This window comes from Ranitomeya variabilis, chromosome 2, assembly GCF_051348905.1.
Source record: "Ranitomeya variabilis isolate aRanVar5 chromosome 2, aRanVar5.hap1, whole genome shotgun sequence".
NCBI classification, from domain to species: domain Eukaryota; kingdom Metazoa; phylum Chordata; class Amphibia; order Anura; family Dendrobatidae; genus Ranitomeya; species Ranitomeya variabilis.
In genome coordinates this window covers 444,077,921-444,099,789 of record NC_135233.1, presented here as the reverse complement: position 1 = coordinate 444,099,789, position 21,869 = coordinate 444,077,921, and the positions used below count along the sequence as shown (strand labels likewise).

General features: G+C 43.7%; 1 protein-coding gene across 3 annotated transcripts in view; it reads left to right on the top strand.

Moving 5' to 3' along the window:
- GAS2 (growth arrest specific 2) overlaps window positions 1–21,201 on the top strand; it is a 127,607-nt gene extending 106,406 nt beyond the window's left edge. For all 3 annotated transcript variants that reach the window (XM_077287158.1, XM_077287156.1, XM_077287157.1), the window contains exon 8: window positions 19,525–21,201. In XM_077287158.1, the coding sequence (XP_077143273.1) occupies window positions 19,525–19,743 (219 nt within the window). In that variant the 3' untranslated portion in view covers window positions 19,744–21,201. The remainder of the gene's footprint in view (window positions 1–19,524) is intronic.
- The last annotated feature ends 668 nt before the right edge of the window (window positions 21,202–21,869 follow it).

Below are 21,869 nucleotides of genomic sequence, written 5' to 3'. Positions count from 1 at the left end.
TCGCTGGTATGTAGCAGAGCCGATCGGGCTGTGCCTGCTTCTAGCCTCCCATGGAGGCTATAGAAGCATGGCAAAAGTAAAAAAAAAAAGTTTTTAAAAATGAGAAAAAAATAAAAAAAACATAAAAGTTTAAATCACCCCCCTTTCGCCCCAATCAAAATAAATCAATAAAAAAAAACCCCAACCTACACATATTTGGTATCGCCGCGTTCAGAATCGCCCGATCTATCAATAAAAAAAAAGCATTAACCTGATCGCTAAATGGCGTAATGAGAAAAAAATTCGAAACGCCAGATTTACGTTTTTTTGGTCGCCACGACATTGCATTAAAATGCAATAACGGGCGATCAAAAGAACGTATCTACACCAAAATGCTATCATTAAAAACGCCAGCTCGGCACGCAAAAAATAAGCCCTCACCTGACCCCAGATCACGAAAAATGGAGACGCTACGAGTATCGGAAAATGGCGCAATTTTGTTTTGTTTTGTTTTTTGCAAAGTTTGGAATTTTTTTTCACCACTTAGGTGAAAAATAACCTAGTCATGTTAGGTGTCTATGAACTCGTAGTGACCTGGAGAATCATAATGGCAGGTCAGTTTTAGCATTTAGTGAACCTAGCAAAATAGGCAAGCAAAAAACAAGTGTGGGATTGCACTTTTTTTGCAATTTCACTGCACTTGGAATTTTTTTCCCGTTTTCTAGTACACGACATGCTAAAACCAATGATGTCGTTCAAAAGTACAACTCGTCCCGCAAAAAATAAGCCCTCACATGGCCAAATTGACGGAAAAATAAAAAAGTTATGGCTCTGGGAAGGAGGGGAGCGAAAAACGAAAACGGAAAAACGGAAAAAGCTCCGGGGGTGAAGGGGTTAATGGAAAGTGGCAAGTCTTCTTTTAAAGGTGTGCTACACTAATATATTATCTTGCCTATTGAGGTGCCTGCTTGAGAGATAGCATAACAATATATATTCTGTCCTACAAATAACCAAAGGAGACCTAGTAGTGCAGTTGGAGGTAAAAGTGGGGAACCCATTTAAATAAAATGATCTTAATTTACCCCAGTCAACTTTTACATTGAAATGCTCCGCATTTAACATTTCCCGACCAAAGACATAGATTTGCATTAATTGTTGACCATTTTAGATGAATTTAATGGCCAGCTGTAGCTTTAGGACAAAAGCTGCAAAAGGTGTGAATGTAGAGAAGGAATAAGCAGCCAAAACTTACATTCTTTCTTTGTTTTGGGGATTTCTTGGCACAAACCTGCCACCTAGTGGCTGAGGGTGGAAGTGCACTTATGAGAAGCATAGCAGAACAATGCTTTTATTTTTCGCTCTGGCACCAAAAACGCTGCAGATTTTTGGGGGCTTTATTTTCCCTTAGTGTCACAATAAAACTCCTCCTGCGATGCTTAATTCATATCTTGACTGTAGCAATTAGTATAATTTATGCAATATAAGAAGAAGTTGAAAGGTTGTCATATAACAGATTATTAAAGGTGTTTTATTATTCCAAAAATAAAGGTTTTTCTTTGTATAATTCAAAGTTAAGCAATTCTCCACTTAGAATAATTCTTCACAATTTTTTCAAGATCTCTGCTTGCGGTCAGTTAATAATAATGGTCATTTTGTGAACGAACATCTGTTCTGATCTCACCTTTTGCAGTGCTCATTACTATAGACTTTATACCGGGGTCACCGGTTGGCGGTGTAGTGCTTCTTTTGGCAATGAATTGCCAAAACTGGGGGTCAATCACGTGATTAGGATATATTTTAATCCCATTATGATTAATAGCAGAGATATAAAAACAATGAGGAATTGATACAGAAATGATATCAGAAAATCCCATAAACATTCACATGCCGGTTTCCATTCATTGACTCCTGCCTAGTAAGAATTGGAAATAGCGTCCCCCTCATTCTCGACATTGGGGGGGACGGAAATCCTGGAAAGCTCCTATCAATTCTTTAATCTGCCACTCGTAGCTCCTGTCACTCCCCACATGGCATAATCCTATTTGTGCAGCCATTAAATATTTACAGGGTCAGGTCGCCCCTCCGTCTCCTCAGGCTGCTTTCCCTCTTACTCTTGATGCCAGGTAATAAATCTGTAGAAAGTGAACATTTCTCAGTTTATAATGGACATTAACCCCATGAAGATTCCGTCATGTTCTGCAACCTTGGCCAACAAAATAAAGTCATCGCTGCTCCTGAGACAGTGGCCAGCAGGGGGCGATGAGGAGCAGTTTTGGGGGTAAATTCCTGGACATTTATTCACTATTCTATTTGCTGAGCTATGATTTGTAAATGTACAAGGGGGCTGCCAGAATCAGCAAGAGATCCGATCTGTCATATTGATCTACTATATTATATATTAAAGGGGTTGTCCACCGTTTGGATACTTTTTTTCCCTTTACTTAAATGCATGCATTGGGGCTAAAAATGATTTCTGCAATTGGGTTTCATTAAAAAATTTTGCACCGTTTGACTTTTACAGGCCTTTAATTTCCATGAGCATTCAACTTTGATGTCTGTGATCATAAATCGGCTACGAGGAGCTCAGAAAAAGACATCAAGAACGTTATCGCGAACTCGCTGACAGATTCTCAGTTAACTCATTCTGCAGCCAGCAATAGACTGTTCAATACAGTGGCTATAGAAGACAAACAGTGCAAAATGTTCAATGGAACCTCAATGCAAAAATTATTTATAGCCCCAAATTAATGAAAAATATTGCAACCAAAGGTGGACAACCCCATTAATGGCTTATACCCCTCTAATCCTAACATTGGCCCTATTGCTTGAACCACAGACTGTACAGAATACGATTTATTTATTATTTTGTCACTGTATAGGAAAAGGAAACTGTCAGTTTAGGTCCTTAGTTTGTTTTTGTTTGTTTTTTGTCAGGACTTGCAGTAATAATAGAGGTGCACAAATACCCCTGTAATATGCAGATCTGAAAATGACTCAATTTTGGGGTCTGGGATATAAACCTTAAGGGGGATAACTGGTTTTATTTACCCCCCTTCCCACTGTGTTACCTATATAACCATCACGGAGCCGGTGAGGGTGTATGGAGCACTCCCAGGAGCTGAGCCCGCAACCTATAAAGCAGGTTATGGCTGTATGATACAGCCCACACCGGCCTCTAACAGCAGCAGCGAGAACTGATGTACTGACTTGCATAATACCAGCAATGAAACTTGATTACAGGTTAACGCTCCATATGGGGGCTAAAAAATAAAGTGAAAATTAAAAAATATTATATATATATTATATTCTGTGTGGAACAGTTTATATAAAAAGATTGAATTGCTTCACTTTCGCAATTAAAAAAAAAAGATGAAAAGGAAAAAGTATCTTTGGTATCGCATTATCCGTAAAAGTTTGGTCTATTACAATAATATTTAACCTATAAAAGGAGCAATAAAAAGCCATTCATACAGGCCAGATTATGCCCCCCCAGCATGGTATTATTGGCACACAAAAAAGCCTTCACATAGGAATATAGATGGAAAAAGGAAAAACTACGAATCTTGGTAAAAGGCAACAAAGTAATATTCACTTTTTTCTTCTGTTTTTGTACGTTCAACTTTTTTTTTTGCTAGAAATTTGGTATCGCCGTGATCGTGCCCAGGTCGTTTTTACCGTAAAATGAACGCAAAAAAAAAATAATCCGGTGAAACTACATTTCTTTTTATCGTTTCACTCCTCGCAGAATGTTTCCCTCTTTTTCATACCTACAACTCTTCCTGTAAAAAGCAAGCCTTTATAATAAAATAAAGCTATGGTTCTTGGAAGAAAAGGAGGAAACAATGAAAGAGCAAAAAGGAGAATTGGCTTCATCATAAACCGAAAAGTTCTGCAACTTTGTCTTTCAATTCATCGTTATTTTGAAGGTCTCTGATTGTTGTCATGAATGTAAACAATCAGATTAAGATAGTTCTCCTCCTCTCGTTCTTACTACATACAGCTGAGGGGTTCGTAACAATCAGGGCCGGACTGACCATCGGGCAGTCCTGGCAAATGCCAGAAGGGCCGGTGGCAGTCGTAGGCCGCTCGCCAGCGCCGATTCCCCCCCCACCCCCACCGTCGACTCACCCCCTCGCCAACGCCGGTACAGTTGAATGCAATGATGGAGGAGAGAGCGTCATCTGTCGCTCCCTCTCCCATCATTCCCCGCTCTGCCTGGCGCTGACACTACGGGTGCGCGATGACGTCATATCATCGCGCACCTGCTCTGTGTCGGGCGGGCAGACTGCAGCTGCTGAGACCGGAGCCGGGAGCAGTGCAGGGCACGAGGAGAGGTGAGTAGAGTGTTTTGTTTTTTTTAATATATCAGTGAGTGATAACTGGATTGTGGGGCAATTGGGGGGGCTTTATTACATTCTATGGGCGCTGTGCTGTATTACATTCTATGGGGGCTGTGCTGTATTACATTCTATGGGGGCTGGCTGCATTACATTCTATGGGGGCTGTGCTGTATTACATTCTATGGGGGCTGTGCTGTATTACATTCTATGGGGGCTGGCTGCATTACATTCTATGGGGGCTGTGCTGTATTACATTCTATGGGGGCTGGCTGCATTACATTCTATGGGGGCTGTGCTGTATTACATTCTATGGGGGCTGTGCTGCATTACATTCTATGGGGGCTGTGCTGCATTACATTCTATGGGGGCTGTGCTGCATTACATTCTATGGGGGCTGTGCTGCATTACATTCTATGGGGGCTGTGCTGTATTACATTCTATGGGGCTGCGCGGTATTACATTCTATGGGGGCTGCGCTGTATTACATTATATGGGGGTCTGGCTGCATTACATTATATGGGGGTCTGGCTGCATTCCATTCTATGGGGAATGGCTGTATTACATTCTATGGGGTGCTGTATTATATTCTAAGGAGGGGCTACATTATATTCTATGGGGGGCTGCATTATGCTCTATGAGGGGGCTACCATATATTATATATGCAGGGGCTGCATTATACTATATGAAGGGGCTGCATTATATTCTCTGGGGGGTTACAATATATTTTGTGGGGTGGCTGCATTATACTCTGGGGTGGCATCATTATACTATATGTGGGCTGCTTTATACTGTATCGAGGACTATGGGGAATACATTATACTATATGAAGAACTATGGGGTGCATTATACTATGGGAAGTGAATTGTACTACATGGATGACAATGGTGGGGCATTATACTATATGGAGGACTGAGGCGTGTATTATACTATATGGAGGACTGAGCAGTGTATTTTAATATATGGAGGACTATGAGGAGTGTATTCTACTATATGGAGGACTGAGGAGTGTATTATACTAAATGGAGGACTGAGCAGTGTATTTTACTATATGGAGGACTGAGGAGTGTATTATACTATATGGAGGACTGAGGAGTGTATTATACTATATGGAGGACTATGTGGAGTGTATAATACTATATGGAGGACTGAGGAGTGTATTATACTATATGGAGGACTGAGGAGTGTATTATACTATATGGAGGACTGAGGTGCACATTATAATATATGGAGGACTATAGGGTGTATTATACTAAACAAGCAAAATGCTGCCTATTCATCGAGTGATTGGATTGTTTATGTGGGAACAGAAATCATTGTTCTCAGCAGCACATCGCCGGTGTAAACTGTAGTTGTGCTGCTGATAACATGATACTGTATGGGGACAGATTGATCTAATTGTGATTGTTCTGTTCCCTTCATTCTTTCTCAGGCCGGTTTCACACGTCAGTGGCTCCGGTACGTGAGGTGACAGTTTCCTCACGTACCGGAGACACTGACACACGTAGACCCATTAAAATCAATGCATCTGTTCAGATGTCATTGATTTTTTGCGGACCGTGTCTCCGTGTGCCAAACACGGAGACATGTCAGTGTTCGTGGGAGCGCACGTATTACACGGACCCATTAAAGTCAATGGGTCCGTGTAAAACACGCACCTCACACGGACGGTCTCCGTGTGGCGTGCCGGAGACAGCGCTACAGTAAGCGCTGTCCCCCCCACTGGTGCTGAATCCGCGATTCATATGTTCCCTGCAGCAGCGTTTGCTGCAGAGAAAATATGAATAATAGTGTTTAAAATAAAGATCTACCTGTCCCCCGCCCTCCCACCCCCTGTGCGCCCCCCCGCTGTTCAGAAAATACTCACCCGCTCCCACGTTGGCTGTCACTCCTTCCTCTCTGCCCCGCACCTGCTACTGTATGCGGTCACGTGGGGCCGCTCATTTACAATCATGAATAGTCGGCTCCGCCCCTATGGGAGGTGGAGCCGCTTATTCATGACTGTAAATGATCGGCCCCACGTGACCGCATACAGGAGAAGATGGGGCCAGACCAGGAAGCTGCGACAGCCAACGAGGGAGCGGGTGAGTATTTTCTGAACAGCGGGGGGGGCGCACAGGGGGTGGGGGGGCGCACAGGGGGTGGGAGGGGGGGGACACATAGATCTTTATTTTAAACACTTCATATTTTCTCTGCAGCAAACGCTGCTGCAGGGAACATATGAATCGCGGCTTCAGCATGATGCAGGGTACCACACGCGTGGGTACCACACGCTCCGTGTGGTACCCACTCGCCATACGGTCGGCACACGTGTGCCGCACGTATGGCCTACGTGAGTTCCCAGGCACACGGACACGGATAACTCCGGTACCGATTTATTCCGGTACCGGAATTATCTGGACGTGTGGGACAGCCCTCAGTTGGTGTAAAGAGGCCGGGAAACAAGCGAACGACTTCACTATTGTCGATCACACTCGTTTAGTGGCCTGAGATCAGTGCATGTAAATACAGCAGAAATGCTTCACAGAGAGATGAGGCCAAGATGATGACAGTTGTAGTTCGCACCCGGCGCCTGGAAATAGCGCTAACTCTACTGCTTTTCCCAGCCGCCAGAGCATTTAATTCTGGTATGTGTAATGATTTTTAGGGTTGATGTCAGCTGCGTAATGTCAGCTGCTATCAATACCTGGTGTAAGTAATAGAGAGGTGTCTATCAGACACCCCCACTACTAGCCCAGACAAGGCGAGACCCAGTGACTCTCTAGAGCAGTGACGGTAGTAACCGTACCGCTCTTCACAGTCTCCGAGCTCAGCGCAAGACCCGGAATATCTGAAGAGCGGTGACGTTACTGATGTCACCGCTCTTCAGAGTCACCGGGTCTCGTGCTGCGCAGCGGAACCAAAAGTGGCTGTAGGCAAAGTGTATGGAGCATCAGAATGAGGTTCCATAGCCTTTGGTCATCTCAATCCCATCATTATCTACGAGATCCAGTTATGTAGGTAAAGTAGCGGCTTTTCTTGGTACTGCAACTAAAAGCAATAAATAGGACCGAGCTGTAATGCTGGATACAGCTGTGATTATATGTTATATAGTCGTGTTACACTCCCCTCACTTCTTGTAACCTACAAGTGTACAAAGATATTATACAGTCACCATGTGACAAGTGGGCCTGTGTACCTTCAAATGCCAGGGCTGAATTCTAGTCCCAGTCCGGCCCTGGTTACAATTGCATCCTCTCTAGACAATCCTCTGGGAGCTGCATGGCCCTGACTTTGCAGTGATACATTGCTCTGATACATTGTAACAAACATCCAGGAAAAGAGAGGATTAGGAGTATCTAGACTGGATACAACTGTAACAAACCCTCTGATGTGATTAGTAATGGGACTGTACAGGTTTTTAGTCGCCTCTGGATGTAAACCAGAATGCTCCATCTTACTGACAGCAAGCAGAGGTCTTGAATTTGGTAAAGAACTGAAATGTAAAGTATGTTAGAAAGTTGGAGAAGTTTTAAACTTTAGGGACAGAGGGTTAGAAATCCTGGCAGTGCCTTTATTCTGCACGGTTGCAGGAGCCGGCTCTGTGACATTGACATCCCATGCAAAATACATGCGGGATAATCAGATGTACTATACAAAAAGGTCAGCTCATGGATGATGGGATTTCTAGCCGGCATCGCTCCCTATAATTGTTCTTAAGCTCCCATATGAATTCCAGCACATGGCCGCAGGCTTTAATATCCTTCTTATAAAATGTGAAAATGTAATATAGATTTTCTCCTATGTGACACCAGAGGGGAGCCGCGCAGTCCACGATAATAGATCAGGATGGGAACATAATGAGATACAAGCTAAAAATAATCCTAAACAACAACAATAATAGTTTTATATAGACACCAACATATTGGGAGTAGTAGTACATCTATAAATACATAAAACAAAAAATGAGTCCGGAGACTGCCCATAGGGGCTCACAGGGGCCCGGCCCATGGCAAAATGACCCTAGTGTTAATATCCTCAAACCGCTCATCTGTTTCCCCACTTTACTGGGACCCTCCACAAGTGACATATCGATCACGCCAGGGCAGTCGGGATAACACCATTTTACACTCAAATTGTGTAACCCCTCTAACTATCCCCAAAAAAACAATGGGGCCCAAGAGGTAAAACAACCAAGGGTACAACTATAGTGGGTTCAGGGGGGTGCGCTCACACCTGCGGACCTTAGATAATAGGGAGTGTCTGAAAGGTCCTTTTGGCCCATCTATATTATTAACCCCTTAATGACCAGAGCTTTTTTCGACTTTGCGTTTTCGTTTTTCACTCCCCTCCATCCCAGAGCCATAACTTTTTTTATTTTTTCGTCAATGTGGCCATGTGAGGGCTTATTTTTTGCGGGACGAGTTGTACTTTTGAACAACACCATTGGTTTTACCATGTCATGTCCCCAGAAAGATGTGTGCTCACCGCCGAGCCCTCATCAAAGGGTATCCGACATCGGCGTACTATTATGCCAGATGTTGGAAGAGGGTTAAAGACCTGTGGTAGTTGGGGTCAAGTTGGAGATTTTGTATCGGGGCTCACGAGCTTCAGGTTACACCAGAGTCCCTAATAATTTGTATTCATGGGGTCCAGATACCAATGACATCACCTGTGGGGCTGGTTTTAGGCAAAAGGCCAAGCTTAGTGCATCATTGGCGCAGGTCTGGAGCCCCCTGATTTCCAATAGCTGGTCATAGAGCATCCTTTCCTGGACCAATGGATTTGCAGCGATCCTCCCCTGTGAATCATAAAATGCTACAGCGCGTGCTGCCCACTTACCCGCTGAGGCCTATGCAGCTGAATATAGTATGTCCACCTTGACCATGGCGTTTTATCGTTTTATGGGGCCCAGGTCTGCAGGGGTGCACAGAAAAATCCAGGGGCCTCACAACAAAAGTATGAGCTTGGGCCCCCAGGTGTTATAATAACCCATTGGCTTCCTGTTATTGGCAGGGTGACAGAGGGTCCAGCCACCATCTAACCACGTAGATGTGATGGCCGCTGTTCATCATGTCATCTAAAGGGGTGAACTGATGTGATCACAGCTAGCCGTAGTTACAGGGGGGTGTCTGCTGTGCAAAATTGGCGGCACCTGTTGGGTATTGAGCTCGGGCTCCGCACGTGAGGTCGCTCAATAAGGGGCCTCTCTAATTCTGACATAGATAGATATAGATATATATATATATATATATATATATATATATATTAATAATAATATTAATTGTTATTTATATAGCGCCAACATATTCCGCAGCACTTTACAATTAAGCGGGGACATGTACAGACAATAAATTCAGTACAAGTTAAGACAATTTAAAAATTTAAACAGTGACATTAGGGGTGAGGTCCCTGCTCGCAAGCTTACAATCTACAAGGAAATGGGGGGGGACACAATAGGTGAAAAGTGCTCGTTATTTCTGGTCTGGAAATTATAATAAATAGGGATTTTCATATAAAGCTGCATGATCCGGTCATCAGCCCGTGTGTTTAAGTGCAATAGTCAAGTATCAAGTGCAGTTATCATGTGCATGGAGGGTGTGGAGACAGATGAATAGTAGGGTGCAGATTCAGAATAATATTTGGAAGGAGGGAACAGGGCAAAGTTAGTTTACTGAGTAGTTGATGTGGTAGGCTTGTATGAAGAGATGGGTTTTTAAAGCGCGCTTGAATAGGTCGGGACTAGGTATCAGTCTGATCATCTGGGGAAGTGCATTCCAGAGAGCTGGCGCAGCATGAGAGAAGTCTTGGAGACGGAGGTGCGAGGTTCAGATTATGGGGGATGTTAGTCTTAGGTCATTTGTAGAACGGAAGGCACGTGTAGGGCGATAGACAGAGATGAGAGAGGAGATATAAGGCGGTGCAGAACTGTGGAGAGCTTTGTGGGTGAGAGAGATGAGTTTCTACTGGACCCTGTAGCGAATGGGTAGCCAGTGTAATGACTGGCACAAGATGGAGGCATCGGTGAAGCGGCTGGACAGCAATATGACCCTGGCTGCCGCATTCAAGATGGATTGGAGAGGTGAAAGTTTGGAAAGAGGGAGACCGATCAGAAGAGAGTTGCAGTAGTCCAGACGGGAATGAATAAGAGCGACAGTAAGAGTTTTGGCAGTTTCAAAGGTGAGAAAAGGTCGGATTCTGGAGATGTTTTTAAGATGCAGGTGACAAGAGCGAGTGAGTGATCGGATATGGGGAGTAAAGGAAAGTTCGGTGTCGAACATGACCCCAAGACAGCGGGCATGCTGCTTGGGAGTTATGGTTGAACCCTCCAGGGTAATTTTGATGTTGGGTAGAGTCAGGTTCGTAGAAGGGAGAAACACAAGTAGTTCAGTTTTGGAGAGATTTAGTTTCAGATAGAGGGAGGACATGATGTTAGAGACAGCAGACAGACAATCCTTGGTATTTTGAATTAGAGTGGGGGTGATGTCAGGGGAAGAAGTGTATAATTGGGTGTCATCAGCATAGAGATGATACTGGAACCCAAATCTGCTGATTGTTTGTCCAATAGGGGCCGTGTATAGAGAGAAGAGGAGGGGGCCTAGGACTGAGCCCTGCGGAACGCCGATAGTAAGGGGACGAGGAGAGGAAGAGGAGCCGGCAAAAGATACAGTGAAGGAGCGGTCAGAGAGGTAGGAGGAGAACCAGGAGAGGGCTGTGTCCTTGAGGCCTATGGAGCGGAGCATAGTGAGAAGGAGCTGGTGATCCACAGTATCAAATGCGGCATATATATATATATATATATATATATATATATATATATATATATATATATACACAGTACAGACCAAAATTTTGGACACACCTTCTCATTTAAAGATTTTTCTGTATTTTCATGACTATGAAAATTGTACATTTACACTGAAGGCATCAAAACTATAAATTAACACATGTGGAATTATATATTTAACAAAAAAGTGTGAAACAACTGAAAATATGTCTTATATTCTAGGTTCTTCAAGGTAGCTACCTTGTGCTTTGATGACTCCTTTGCACACTCTTGGCATTCTCTTGATGAGCTTCAAGAGGTAGTCACCGGGAATGGTTTTCACTTCACAGGTGTGCCCTGTCAGGTTTAATGGATTTCTTGCCTTATAAATGGGGTTAGAACCATTAGTTGTATTGTGCAGAAGTCTGGTGGATACACAGCTGATAGTCCTACTGAATAGACTGTTAGAATGTGTATTATGGCAAGAAAAAAGCAACTAGGTAAAGAAAAACTTTACTTAGTAACTTCATTACTTTAAGAAATAAAGGTCAGTCAGTCCGAAAAATTGGGAAAACTTTGAAAGTGTCCCCAAGTGCAGTGGCAAAAACCATCAAGCGCTACAAAGAAACTGGCTCACATGAGGACCGCCCCAGGAAAAGAAGACCAAGAGCCACCTCTGCTTCTGAGGATAAGTTTATCCGTGTCACCAGCCTCAGAAATCGCAGGTTAACAGCTGCTCAGATTAGAGACCAGGTCAATGCCACACAGAGTTCTAGCAGCAGACACATCTCTACAACAACTGTTAAGAGGAGACTTTGTGCAGCAGGCCTTCATGGTAAAATAGCTGCTAGGAAACCACTGCTAAGGGCAGACAACAAGCACAAGAGACTTGATTAGGCTAAAGAACACAAGGAATGGACATTAGACTAGTGGAAATCTGTGCTTTGGTCTGATGAGTCCAAATTTGAGATCTTTGGTTCCAACCACCGTGTCTTTGTGCGACGCAGAAAAGGTGAACGGATGGACTCTACATGCCTGATTCCCACCGTGAAGCATGGAGGAGGAGGTGTGATGGTGCTTTGCTGGTGACACTGTTGGGGATTTATTAAAATTGAAGGCATACTGAACCAGCATGGCTACCACAGCATCTTGCAGCGGCATGCTATTCCATCCGGTTTGCGTTTAGTTGGACCATCATTTATTATTCAACAGGACAATGACCCCAAACACACCTCCAGGCTGTGTAAGGGCTATTTGACCAAGAAGGAGAGTGATGGGGTGCTACGCCAGATGACCTGGCCTCCACAGTCACCAGACCTGAACCCAATCGAGATGGTTTGGGGTGAGCTGGACCACAGAGTGAAGGCAAAAGGGTCAACCAGTGCTAAGCATCTCTGGGAACTCCTTCAAGATGGTTGGAAGACTATTTCCGGTGACTACCTCTTGAAGCTCATCAAGAGAATGCCATGAGTGTGCAAAGCAGTCATCAAAGCAAAAGGTGGCTACTTTGAAGAACCTAGAATATAAGACATATTTTCAGTTGTTTCACACTTTTTTGTTAAGTATATAATTCCACATGTGTTAATTCATAGTTTTGATGCCTTCAGTGTGAATTTACAATTTTCATAGTCATGAAAATACAGAAAAATCTTTAACTGAGAAGGAGTGTTCAAACTTTTGGTCTGTACTGTATATATATAATATATAGCACAGAAAGTATTCAGACCCCTTTACATTTTTCACTCTGTGTTTTTCATTGCAGCCATTTGGTAAATTCAAAAAAAGTTCACGTTTTTTTCTCATTAATGTACACTCTGCACCCCATCTTGACTGAAAAAAAATCAGAAATGTAGAAATTTTTGCAAATTTATTAAAAAAGAAAAACTGAAATATCACATGGTCCATAAGTATTCAGACCCTTTGCTCAGTACTGAGTAGAAGCACCTTTTGAGCTAGTACAGCCATGTGTCTTCTTGGGAATGATGCAACAAGTTTTTCATACCTGGATTTGGGGATCCTCTGCCATTCTTCCTTGCAGATCCTCTCCAGATCCGTCAGGTTGGATGGTGAACGTTGGTGGACAGCCATTTTCAGGTCTCTCCAGAGTTGTTCTGAAGCCACTCTTTTTGTTATTTTAGTTGTGTGCTTAGGGTCATTGTCTTGTTGGAAGGTGAACCTCCGGCCAAGTCTGAGGTCCAGAGCACTCTGGAAGAGGTTTTCATCCAGGATATCTCTGTACTTGGCCGCATTCATGTTTCCTTCAATGCCAACCAGCCGTCCCTCCTGTCCCTGCAGCTGAAAAACACCCCCATAGCATGATGCTGCCACCACGTTTCATTGTTGGTATTGTATTGGGCAGGTAATGAGCAATTCCTGGTTTTCTCCACACATACTGCTTAGAATTATCACCAAAAAGGTCTATCTTTGTCTCATCAGACCAGAGAATCTTATTTCTCAAACTGTGGGAGTCCTTCATGTGTTTTTTAGCAGACTCTATGTGGATTTCATATGTCTTGCACTGAGGAGAGGCTTCCGTCGGGCCACTCTGCCATAAAGGCCCGACTGGTAGAGGGCTGCAGTGATAGTTGACTTTGTGGAACTTTCTCCCATCTCCCTGCTGCACCTCTCTCACCAAGGCTCTTCTCCCACGATTGCTCAGTTTGGCTGGACGGCCAGGTCTAGGAAGACTTCTGGTGGTCCCAAACTTCTTCCATTTAAGAATTATGGAGGCCACTGTGCTCTTAGGAACCTTGAGTAATGCAGAAATTCTTTTGCAACCTTGGCCAGATCTGTGCCTTGCCACAATTCTGTCTCTGAGCTCCTGGGCCAGTTCCTTTGACCTCATGATTCTCATTCGGTCTGACATGCACTGTGAGCTGTGAGGTCTTATATAGACAGGTGTGCGCCTTTCCAAATCAAGTCCCATCAGTTTAATTAAACACAGCTGGACTCCAATGAAGGAGTAGAACCATCTCAAGGAGGAACGCAAGGAAATGGACAGCATGTAACTTAAATATGAGTGTCTGAGCAAAAGGTCTGAATACTTATGACCATGTGATATTTCAGTTTTTCTTTTTTATTAAATTAGCAAAAATTTCTGTGGGTCCTGTGACACTCGGCCTGTGTCTATTGTTTGTTAGGAAGTTATATGGCTTGCTATCAGTTCCTTATCACATGGCTCTCAATGCAGCTTCCCTCTGAACCTTTTCCACCATCCCTGAACTAATCTCTGGGAGGACGGTGAGAGAATCTCCTCACTAGAGATTCCTCCTTAGCCCCTGTATCCAGCAGAGAAACGCTGGCTGTGGGTCCCTTGTTCAGGGCTCTACACCACAGCTCCCACGTTGCATCTGATAAAGTTCATATCCTCCGGCAGGCTGTGAGCACTATTGTTGCTCTCTCTCCGTACCTCAGAGCTTGGACCCAAGATGGCCGCTGACACCTCCAGAGCTGTATTCTGTGTGGTTGATTTTCAGTTCCCTACCCGACTGAGGCTGAACCAGCAAGCAAGCGACACTACTCTGTCCTCCTCCTCCTCCACCTGTCAGGTGCCTTTGACACAGTGGACCATTCCTTATTATTACAGACCCTCTCATCCCTTGGCATCTCAAACTTGGTCCTATCCTGGATCTCATCATACCTAACAGACCGGACATTCAGCGTCTCCCACTCACACACCACCTCCTCACCTCGCCCCCTATCTGTCGGAGTCCCGCAAGGTTCAGTTCTAGGGCCCCTGCTCTTCTCCATTTACACCTTTGGCCTGGGACAGCTCATAGAATCTCACGGCTTTCAGTATCACCTCTATGCTGATGACACACAGATCTACATCTCTGGACCAGATATCACCTCCCTACTAACCAGAATCCCTCAATGTCTATCCGCTATTTCATCCTTCTTCTCCACTAGATTTCTAAAACTTAACATGGACAAAACAGAATTCATCATTCATTACAGTAAATGGCTGCCCACTCTCCCCAGTCCCACAAGCTCGCTGCCTCGGGGTAATCCTTGACGCTGATCTCTCCTTCAAACCACATATCCAAGCCCTTTCGACTTCCTGCCGACTTCAACTCAAAAATATTTCACGAATCTGCACATTCCTCAACCAAGAATCTGCAAAATCCCTAGTCCATGCCCTCATCATCTCTCGCCTTGACTACTGCAACCTCCCGCTCTGTGGCCTCCCCTCTAACACTCTCGCACCCCTCCAATCTATTCTAAACTCTGCTGCCTGACTAATCCACCTGTCCCCCCGCTATTCCCCGGCCTCTCCCCTCTGTCAATCCCTTCACTGGCTCCCCATTGCCTAGAGACTCCAGTACATGCAACCTCCGATCCTCACAAGATCTCCTTCTCTACTCCCCTCTTTTCTCCTCTTCCCACAATCGCACACAAGATTTCTCTCGCGCATCCCCCCTACTCTGGAACCCTCTACCACAACACATCAGACTCTCGCCTACCATCGAAACCTTCAAAAAGAACCTGAAGACCCACCTCTTCCGACAAGCCTACAACCTGCAGTAACCACCGATCGACCAAACCGCTGCAAGACCAGCTCTATCCTCGCCTACTGTATCCTCACCCATCCCTTGTAGATTCTGAGCCCTCGCGGGCAGGGTCCTCTCTCCTTCTGTACCAGTTGTGACTTGTATTGTTTAAGATTATTGCACTTGTTTTTATTATGTATACCCCTCCTCGCATGTAAAGCGCCATGGAATAAATGGCGCTATAATAATAAATAATAATAATAACCAAAACAGCCCCTCTGGAGCCAGGCTAGATCCACCCCAGGATGATGAAGTTTACAGGCGTACCAGAGCCTCAGGTGTCAGATATGATGAAGGATAATGTACGGATGGCTGGAGCTCCCCTCAGATGTAACCTCTCAGTGCTTACATAGCCATGCCTCCCCACAGCGTGTACATAAATGAGAAAAAAATGAACTCTTTTGAATTTACCAAATGGCTGCAATGAAACAAAGAGTGAAAAATGTAAGGGGTCTGAATACTTTCCGCACCCACAGACCCTAAAATGCGACCACGTTACGTCCGTCTGAGCCAGACCGACCATACAAGTGACCTTCCATAGGACCAGGTTCTAGGGACGGCTCATAGTGGCCGCATAAAGCAGTACATGTAGGGCGCCAGGTGTGACGCCAAAAGGCCGAGTAGTAGAGGGAATCATTGCTGGGGGGGCAGGGACCCCTCTATCCTTGCCAAAAAAAAAGGCACTCTGGTATTTTCACGCTCTTCCACGGCAGTATTGATGCTGACTCTCTCCACAACACTAATGGCGGCAATTGCAGTGCGGCCCTGTGAGCGGCGCCGGTCAGCGTAGTCATTGCAGTTTTTACCGCCTCTTTATTTTCTAAATTCAAAGGTTATTTATTTTTTATGTTTTTATAAGGTCTGCGGCAAACGGCATAAGATTACGGCTCGTTCTGCAGGCGTTTTATCCTCATAAATAATCTACACGTCTTCGGCCGACCCTCGGTTGTCATGGAAACCCCTTCATCCTCAAGGCTATGTGCGGCTCGGCTGAACAGGCGGCGCCTACTGAGATCTCCTGCGCTCGGATCAGCCGACTAAAAAGCGAACACAATGTTCGATCAGATTCACGACCTCCATTAATTATACCCGAAGCCAACGTGACCCCCGACACGGACAAGACGTCATATGACAATAGTGGCCAGATTGTCTGTAATCAATGATGCCAATATCTGTCTGTTATATAGATCTACATTCTAGATATGAGATGGATTATCCATCCATTATATATATATATACCGTATATATATATATATTTTCATTCTATCTGATCCATATTAGATCTATCAGATATATGAATCCATCTAATATCTGCTCTGCGTCAAACATATATGATCCATATACTTTTGATCTATCTTCTGATCTCACATCTATCACTTATCTATTTAATATATCTTTCTATTTGATCCATCTCATCTTTGTCTATTCATCTGATATCTACAGAATGTATCTATCATATAGAAAAAATAATTTAGTCATGGCCAAAAGTGTTGACATCCTTTGAACTTGTTCCGGAAAATGAAGTATTTCTCCCAGAAAATTATTGCAATACCCCATGTTTTGTTTTACACGTTTATTTCCTTTGTGTGTATTGGAGCAATACAAAAAAAAAAGAGGAAAGAAAGGCAAATTGGACATAAATTCACATAAAACCCCCAAAATGGGCACAACAAAATTGTGGATAAACAGCTTTGTTTCAAGAATGTGATGCATGTTCAAACTCCCCTGTGACAAGTAACAGGTGTGGGAAATATGAAAATCACGCCTGAAACCAGATAAAAAGGGGAGAAGTTGATTCAATCTTTGCATTGCGTGTCTTTTTGCAACACACTAAACATGGAGAACAGAAAGAGGAGAAGAGAACTGTCTGAAGACTTGAGAACCCAAAATGTTGAAAATTAATAACTAAATATCCGAGCATGCCAAAATACTTGGAAACCACCTGAGCATGCTCGGGGAAACCGGAGTAATTTATTATACTCGCTCATCACTAGTGTGCAACCAAATATTAAGTTGGGGGTCACAACGTTTTTTGTCCTGCCCATTTTGGTGGTTTTGTGTATAATTGTCTAATTTGCCTTTTTTTTTTTTTTTTTTGCTCCGTTACACACAAAGGAAATAAACGAGCATAACATAACATGTGTAACTGGGATATATATCTGGGAGAAATACTTCTTTTTCCGGAACAATATCAAGGTTGCCAGTAGGGTTGAGCGAAACGGATCGGACAAATTCAAAAGTCGCCGACTTTTGGCAAAGTCGGGTTTCATGAAACCCGACCCTAGTGTGGGATCGGCCATGTGGTCGGCGATCTTCGCGCCAAAGTCGCGTTTCGTATGACGCGTTCGGGAGGAGGAGGATTTTTTCCCATTGACTTGCATTGGGTTTCGTGTTTCGGTCGATCTTAAAAAAATGAAAGTCGCTCAACCCTAGTTGCCAACACTTTCGGTCATGACTGTATCTATTGATTTATCTATCTCATTAGTATCTCATATCTCTCTCTTCATCTAATATCTATGTATCTAATTTACATATCTTTCTATCTGATCACTTTCATTTCTATCTCGCTAATATTTGTGATATCTAATGTCCATTTGCATCTATAAATCATCTCTCAGATCCATCTATATATCTCCAGAGATCTATTATGCATCTCTAGCGATCTGATATGTCAATATTTATCTTCTCACATCTATCACTCATATTTTATCAATCTATCTATGATCTGTCCATGTATCGAACGATTAAGCTGCTGAGAATTTAATCAGGAGTCTGATCCGATTTTTCTCGGGAAGTGGAGAGAAAAAATTCTCCATCTTTTCCATTAAGTAGGTCTATAAATATCCGAGTGAGGTCCGATGTTTTCCACCAACCCATAGACATGAATTGGAGAGAGTCATCTGCTTCTCAGAGGCCAATCGTGCATGCTGAGATTTATTTCCTTGGACATGGGAATGATGAGTGCTATCCGTCGGCTATCCCTTATCCGAGTTATAGGGCTGTCTGCACAAGCCCTTAAGTGTACAGGGCTCCGGCCAACTGATGGTCAGCAAAGATGTCCAATTTTGGGCTACCAATTATGTAGTTCTCCCTAATCTAAGTTGCCAAAATCAGGAGCGGAACAATCAGAGGAAAAGTATAATAGAAACACGTCACCACTTCTGCATTTTTCATCCACTTACTTAAGACAGTTATCATTGCCTGTCCACCATACCAGGGCTGTGGAGTCGGTAAGCCAAACCTCCGACTCCTCAATTTCCATGACATCGACTCCACCAAAATGGGCTCCGACTCCACGACTCCAGATCCTCAATTTCCATGACATCGACTCCACCAAAATGGGCTCCGACTCTGCAGCCCTGCCAGGGCTGTGGAGTTGGTAAGCCAAACCTCCGACGACTCAATTTCCATGACATTGACTCCACCAAAATGGGCTCCGACTCCTCAATTTCTATGACACCGACTCCACGACTCTGACTCTGCAGCCCTGCCAGGGCTGTGGAGTTGGTAAGCCAAACCTCCGACTCCTCAATTTCCATGACATCGACTCCACCAAAATGGGCTCCAACTCCACGACTCCGACTCCTCAATTTCCATGACACCGACTCTGCAGCCCAGCCAGGGCTGTGGAGTTGGTAAGCCAAACCTCCGACTCCTCAATTTCCATGACACTGACTCCACCAAAATGGGCTCCGACTCCACCTCCTCAATTTCCATGACACCGACTCCATGACTCCGACTCTGCAGCCCTGCCTGGGCTGTGGAGTTGGTAAGCCAAACCTCCAACTCCTCAATTTCCATGACAGACTCCACTAAAATGGGCTCCGACTACAAAGTTCATACGTCAGATCGAGAAACGTATCCATGGTGGAAAAAAAAATACGCCCTTTCTAATCCATTTGTTTCTTTCCAGATGCTCCACAACAAACACGTGATGGTTCGCGTCGGAGGAGGGTGGGAGACGTTTGCCGGATATCTGCTCAAACATGACCCCTGCAGAATGCTGCAAATATCCCGCGTGGATGGAAAAACCTCACCGATCCAGAACAAGTCTCCTACCATCAAAGATATGAGCCCCGATACCTATCTGGTGGTGTCCGCCCATTACAAATCCAAAAAGGAGATCAAGTGAGGCCCCGAGGTGCACCCCTCGCCTTTAGGGTCACCGGTAATGAAGCCTTTCATGCACGATAGGAGATGCTGAGCTCGGATAGATTACTGCGAGTGATACAAGTATTAGCTGCACGTTCCATTTATTTCTCCGCGACTTATCTTCTCTATGGAAAAAAAGCGGAGAATGAGCTCCAAAAAGTTATTTTTTTTGTAAATATGATTTTTGTGAGTATAGGATGGAATTGTGCGGGTGATTATATCCAACCCCTCAGTTGATATTATAGTTACTGACCAATGGGCCGGGTATTAGGGCAGTGCCCAATGCCCGGGCTACTGTCGAGGACCTAAAGCTTCCGTTCCATCCCCGTCAGGCAATGAATTTCCATTTTAAGTGGTCAGCATACATGCCTGCTGGATGGCGTCACTTCGCATCACCTACAGACTCCTCAATTTGCCCGATGACATGTAGTACGACAATTTCTGAAAGGGCTTGTCCATGTTTGCAAATAAAATCTTTTAACGTTCCTAAGCATCCATTAAAAAAAAGTACAAATAATTAAGTTTAAGGCTATGTGCACACGTTCCGGATTTTTTGCTATAAAACCGCAAAAAAACCCCGCATACATTATGCATCCCATAGTTAGAATGCAATCCGCAATTTTTGTGCACGTTGCATTTTTTTTCCGCAAAAAAAAACACATCACGGAAAAAAACGCAGCACGTTCATTTTGCGGATTTTTTGCGTTTTTGCCACTATATTATTCAATTGGGGAAGCTCCGGAAAAAAACGCGAAATATCCGCAAAAAAAGCTTGCGGATTTTGTGAAGAAATAGTCCGGTTTTGGTCAGGAATTTTCTGCAAAGAATCCTGACGTGTGCACATAGCCTAAAAATCTCACCGCTTTGTGTGCGCAGATCCTTTGCCAATTAATGCAAGGTCATGGTTGCAGACCAAGGACTTATTCAGGTGTTATAATGCCAGACACTTGCAAGCAGGACGGGACTTATAGACGCGTTACAAATAGGCCTCATTTAGACGATCATAATCTGGACACTGTTCTAACTTTTTGGTCTGACCCTGCCGCCCCCATGTGTCCCCTATATCCTCTTAACTTACGGAATGTGCAGGATCTGACTACAGAGTTTGATTGTAGTCTGTTACCATGGAGACACACCGAAGCAGCATACAGAAGAGGACAACTCATGGACTCATTTACTGTAGATTTTTTATGTTATGGGGGGAAAATTCTTGACATTCATGATATTTACTCCCTGTGTTCTTATAATTCTGTACCTTTATGCATAAATATTAACCAGAATGGTGCCCGAGAAGTGGAAACATCCTTATTTGTGTTTATTTTCAATAATATTTTGTCCATTTTCTACATTTTTGTCTACTCATGCGCAGGATTGCTTTGGGCAGTATTATAGCGGATTCTGTTTGTGACTAATTTTGATAAAGTTTGATTTTTTTTTTTAATTGAAAGATTCCCCTGAGTCTTATTGATTCTTTATACAAGGTGTGTGTCCTGTAGTAACCAATACTAGTTTTTTTTCCCCTTTTCCTGGCTACAAAATTAAAGCTGGGATATTATTGGTGATCTTACCTTTGTGGCGTAAATTATGATTTAGTTGGGTGCAAATGTTTATACAAAAGAAAGAGGGAGGCACTGCTACTGCCTCCATTGGCCCAGAAGATGTGCCGATCTGTCACCTGCCAATCAAACTGCTAATGGGTTCGACATTAGGAAATAAGCAACAAATAAAAACACTCCTTTTTGACTGTTTAGGCTTTACTCACAAAGTTTGAAATGTTCATAAAAACCCCTAGTTTTTCAAGCGAAAATTGCTTCAACTAATGCTCCTTTTTTTAGGGAGTTTATCTTTTCCTAAAGAGTTTGGAGGCGCTTTTTTGCAGCCTTTTGATTGGACAGTGCTTAGTTTGAAGGTGCCGCTTCAAAGAAGTAACGTGAATTTTTTTTCCCCCACCAGTCATTATTCAAAACTTCAGGAAAAAAAAATTCTGATTTTTCTCTTATGCGAGTGTCTCTCCCAGTAATATAGGCTGGATGTGAGATCTGTGTGTAGCCACACACATTAGCTCATATCAGTACAGCTTCTATCCTGCACTTGTTTCTTCTCTAT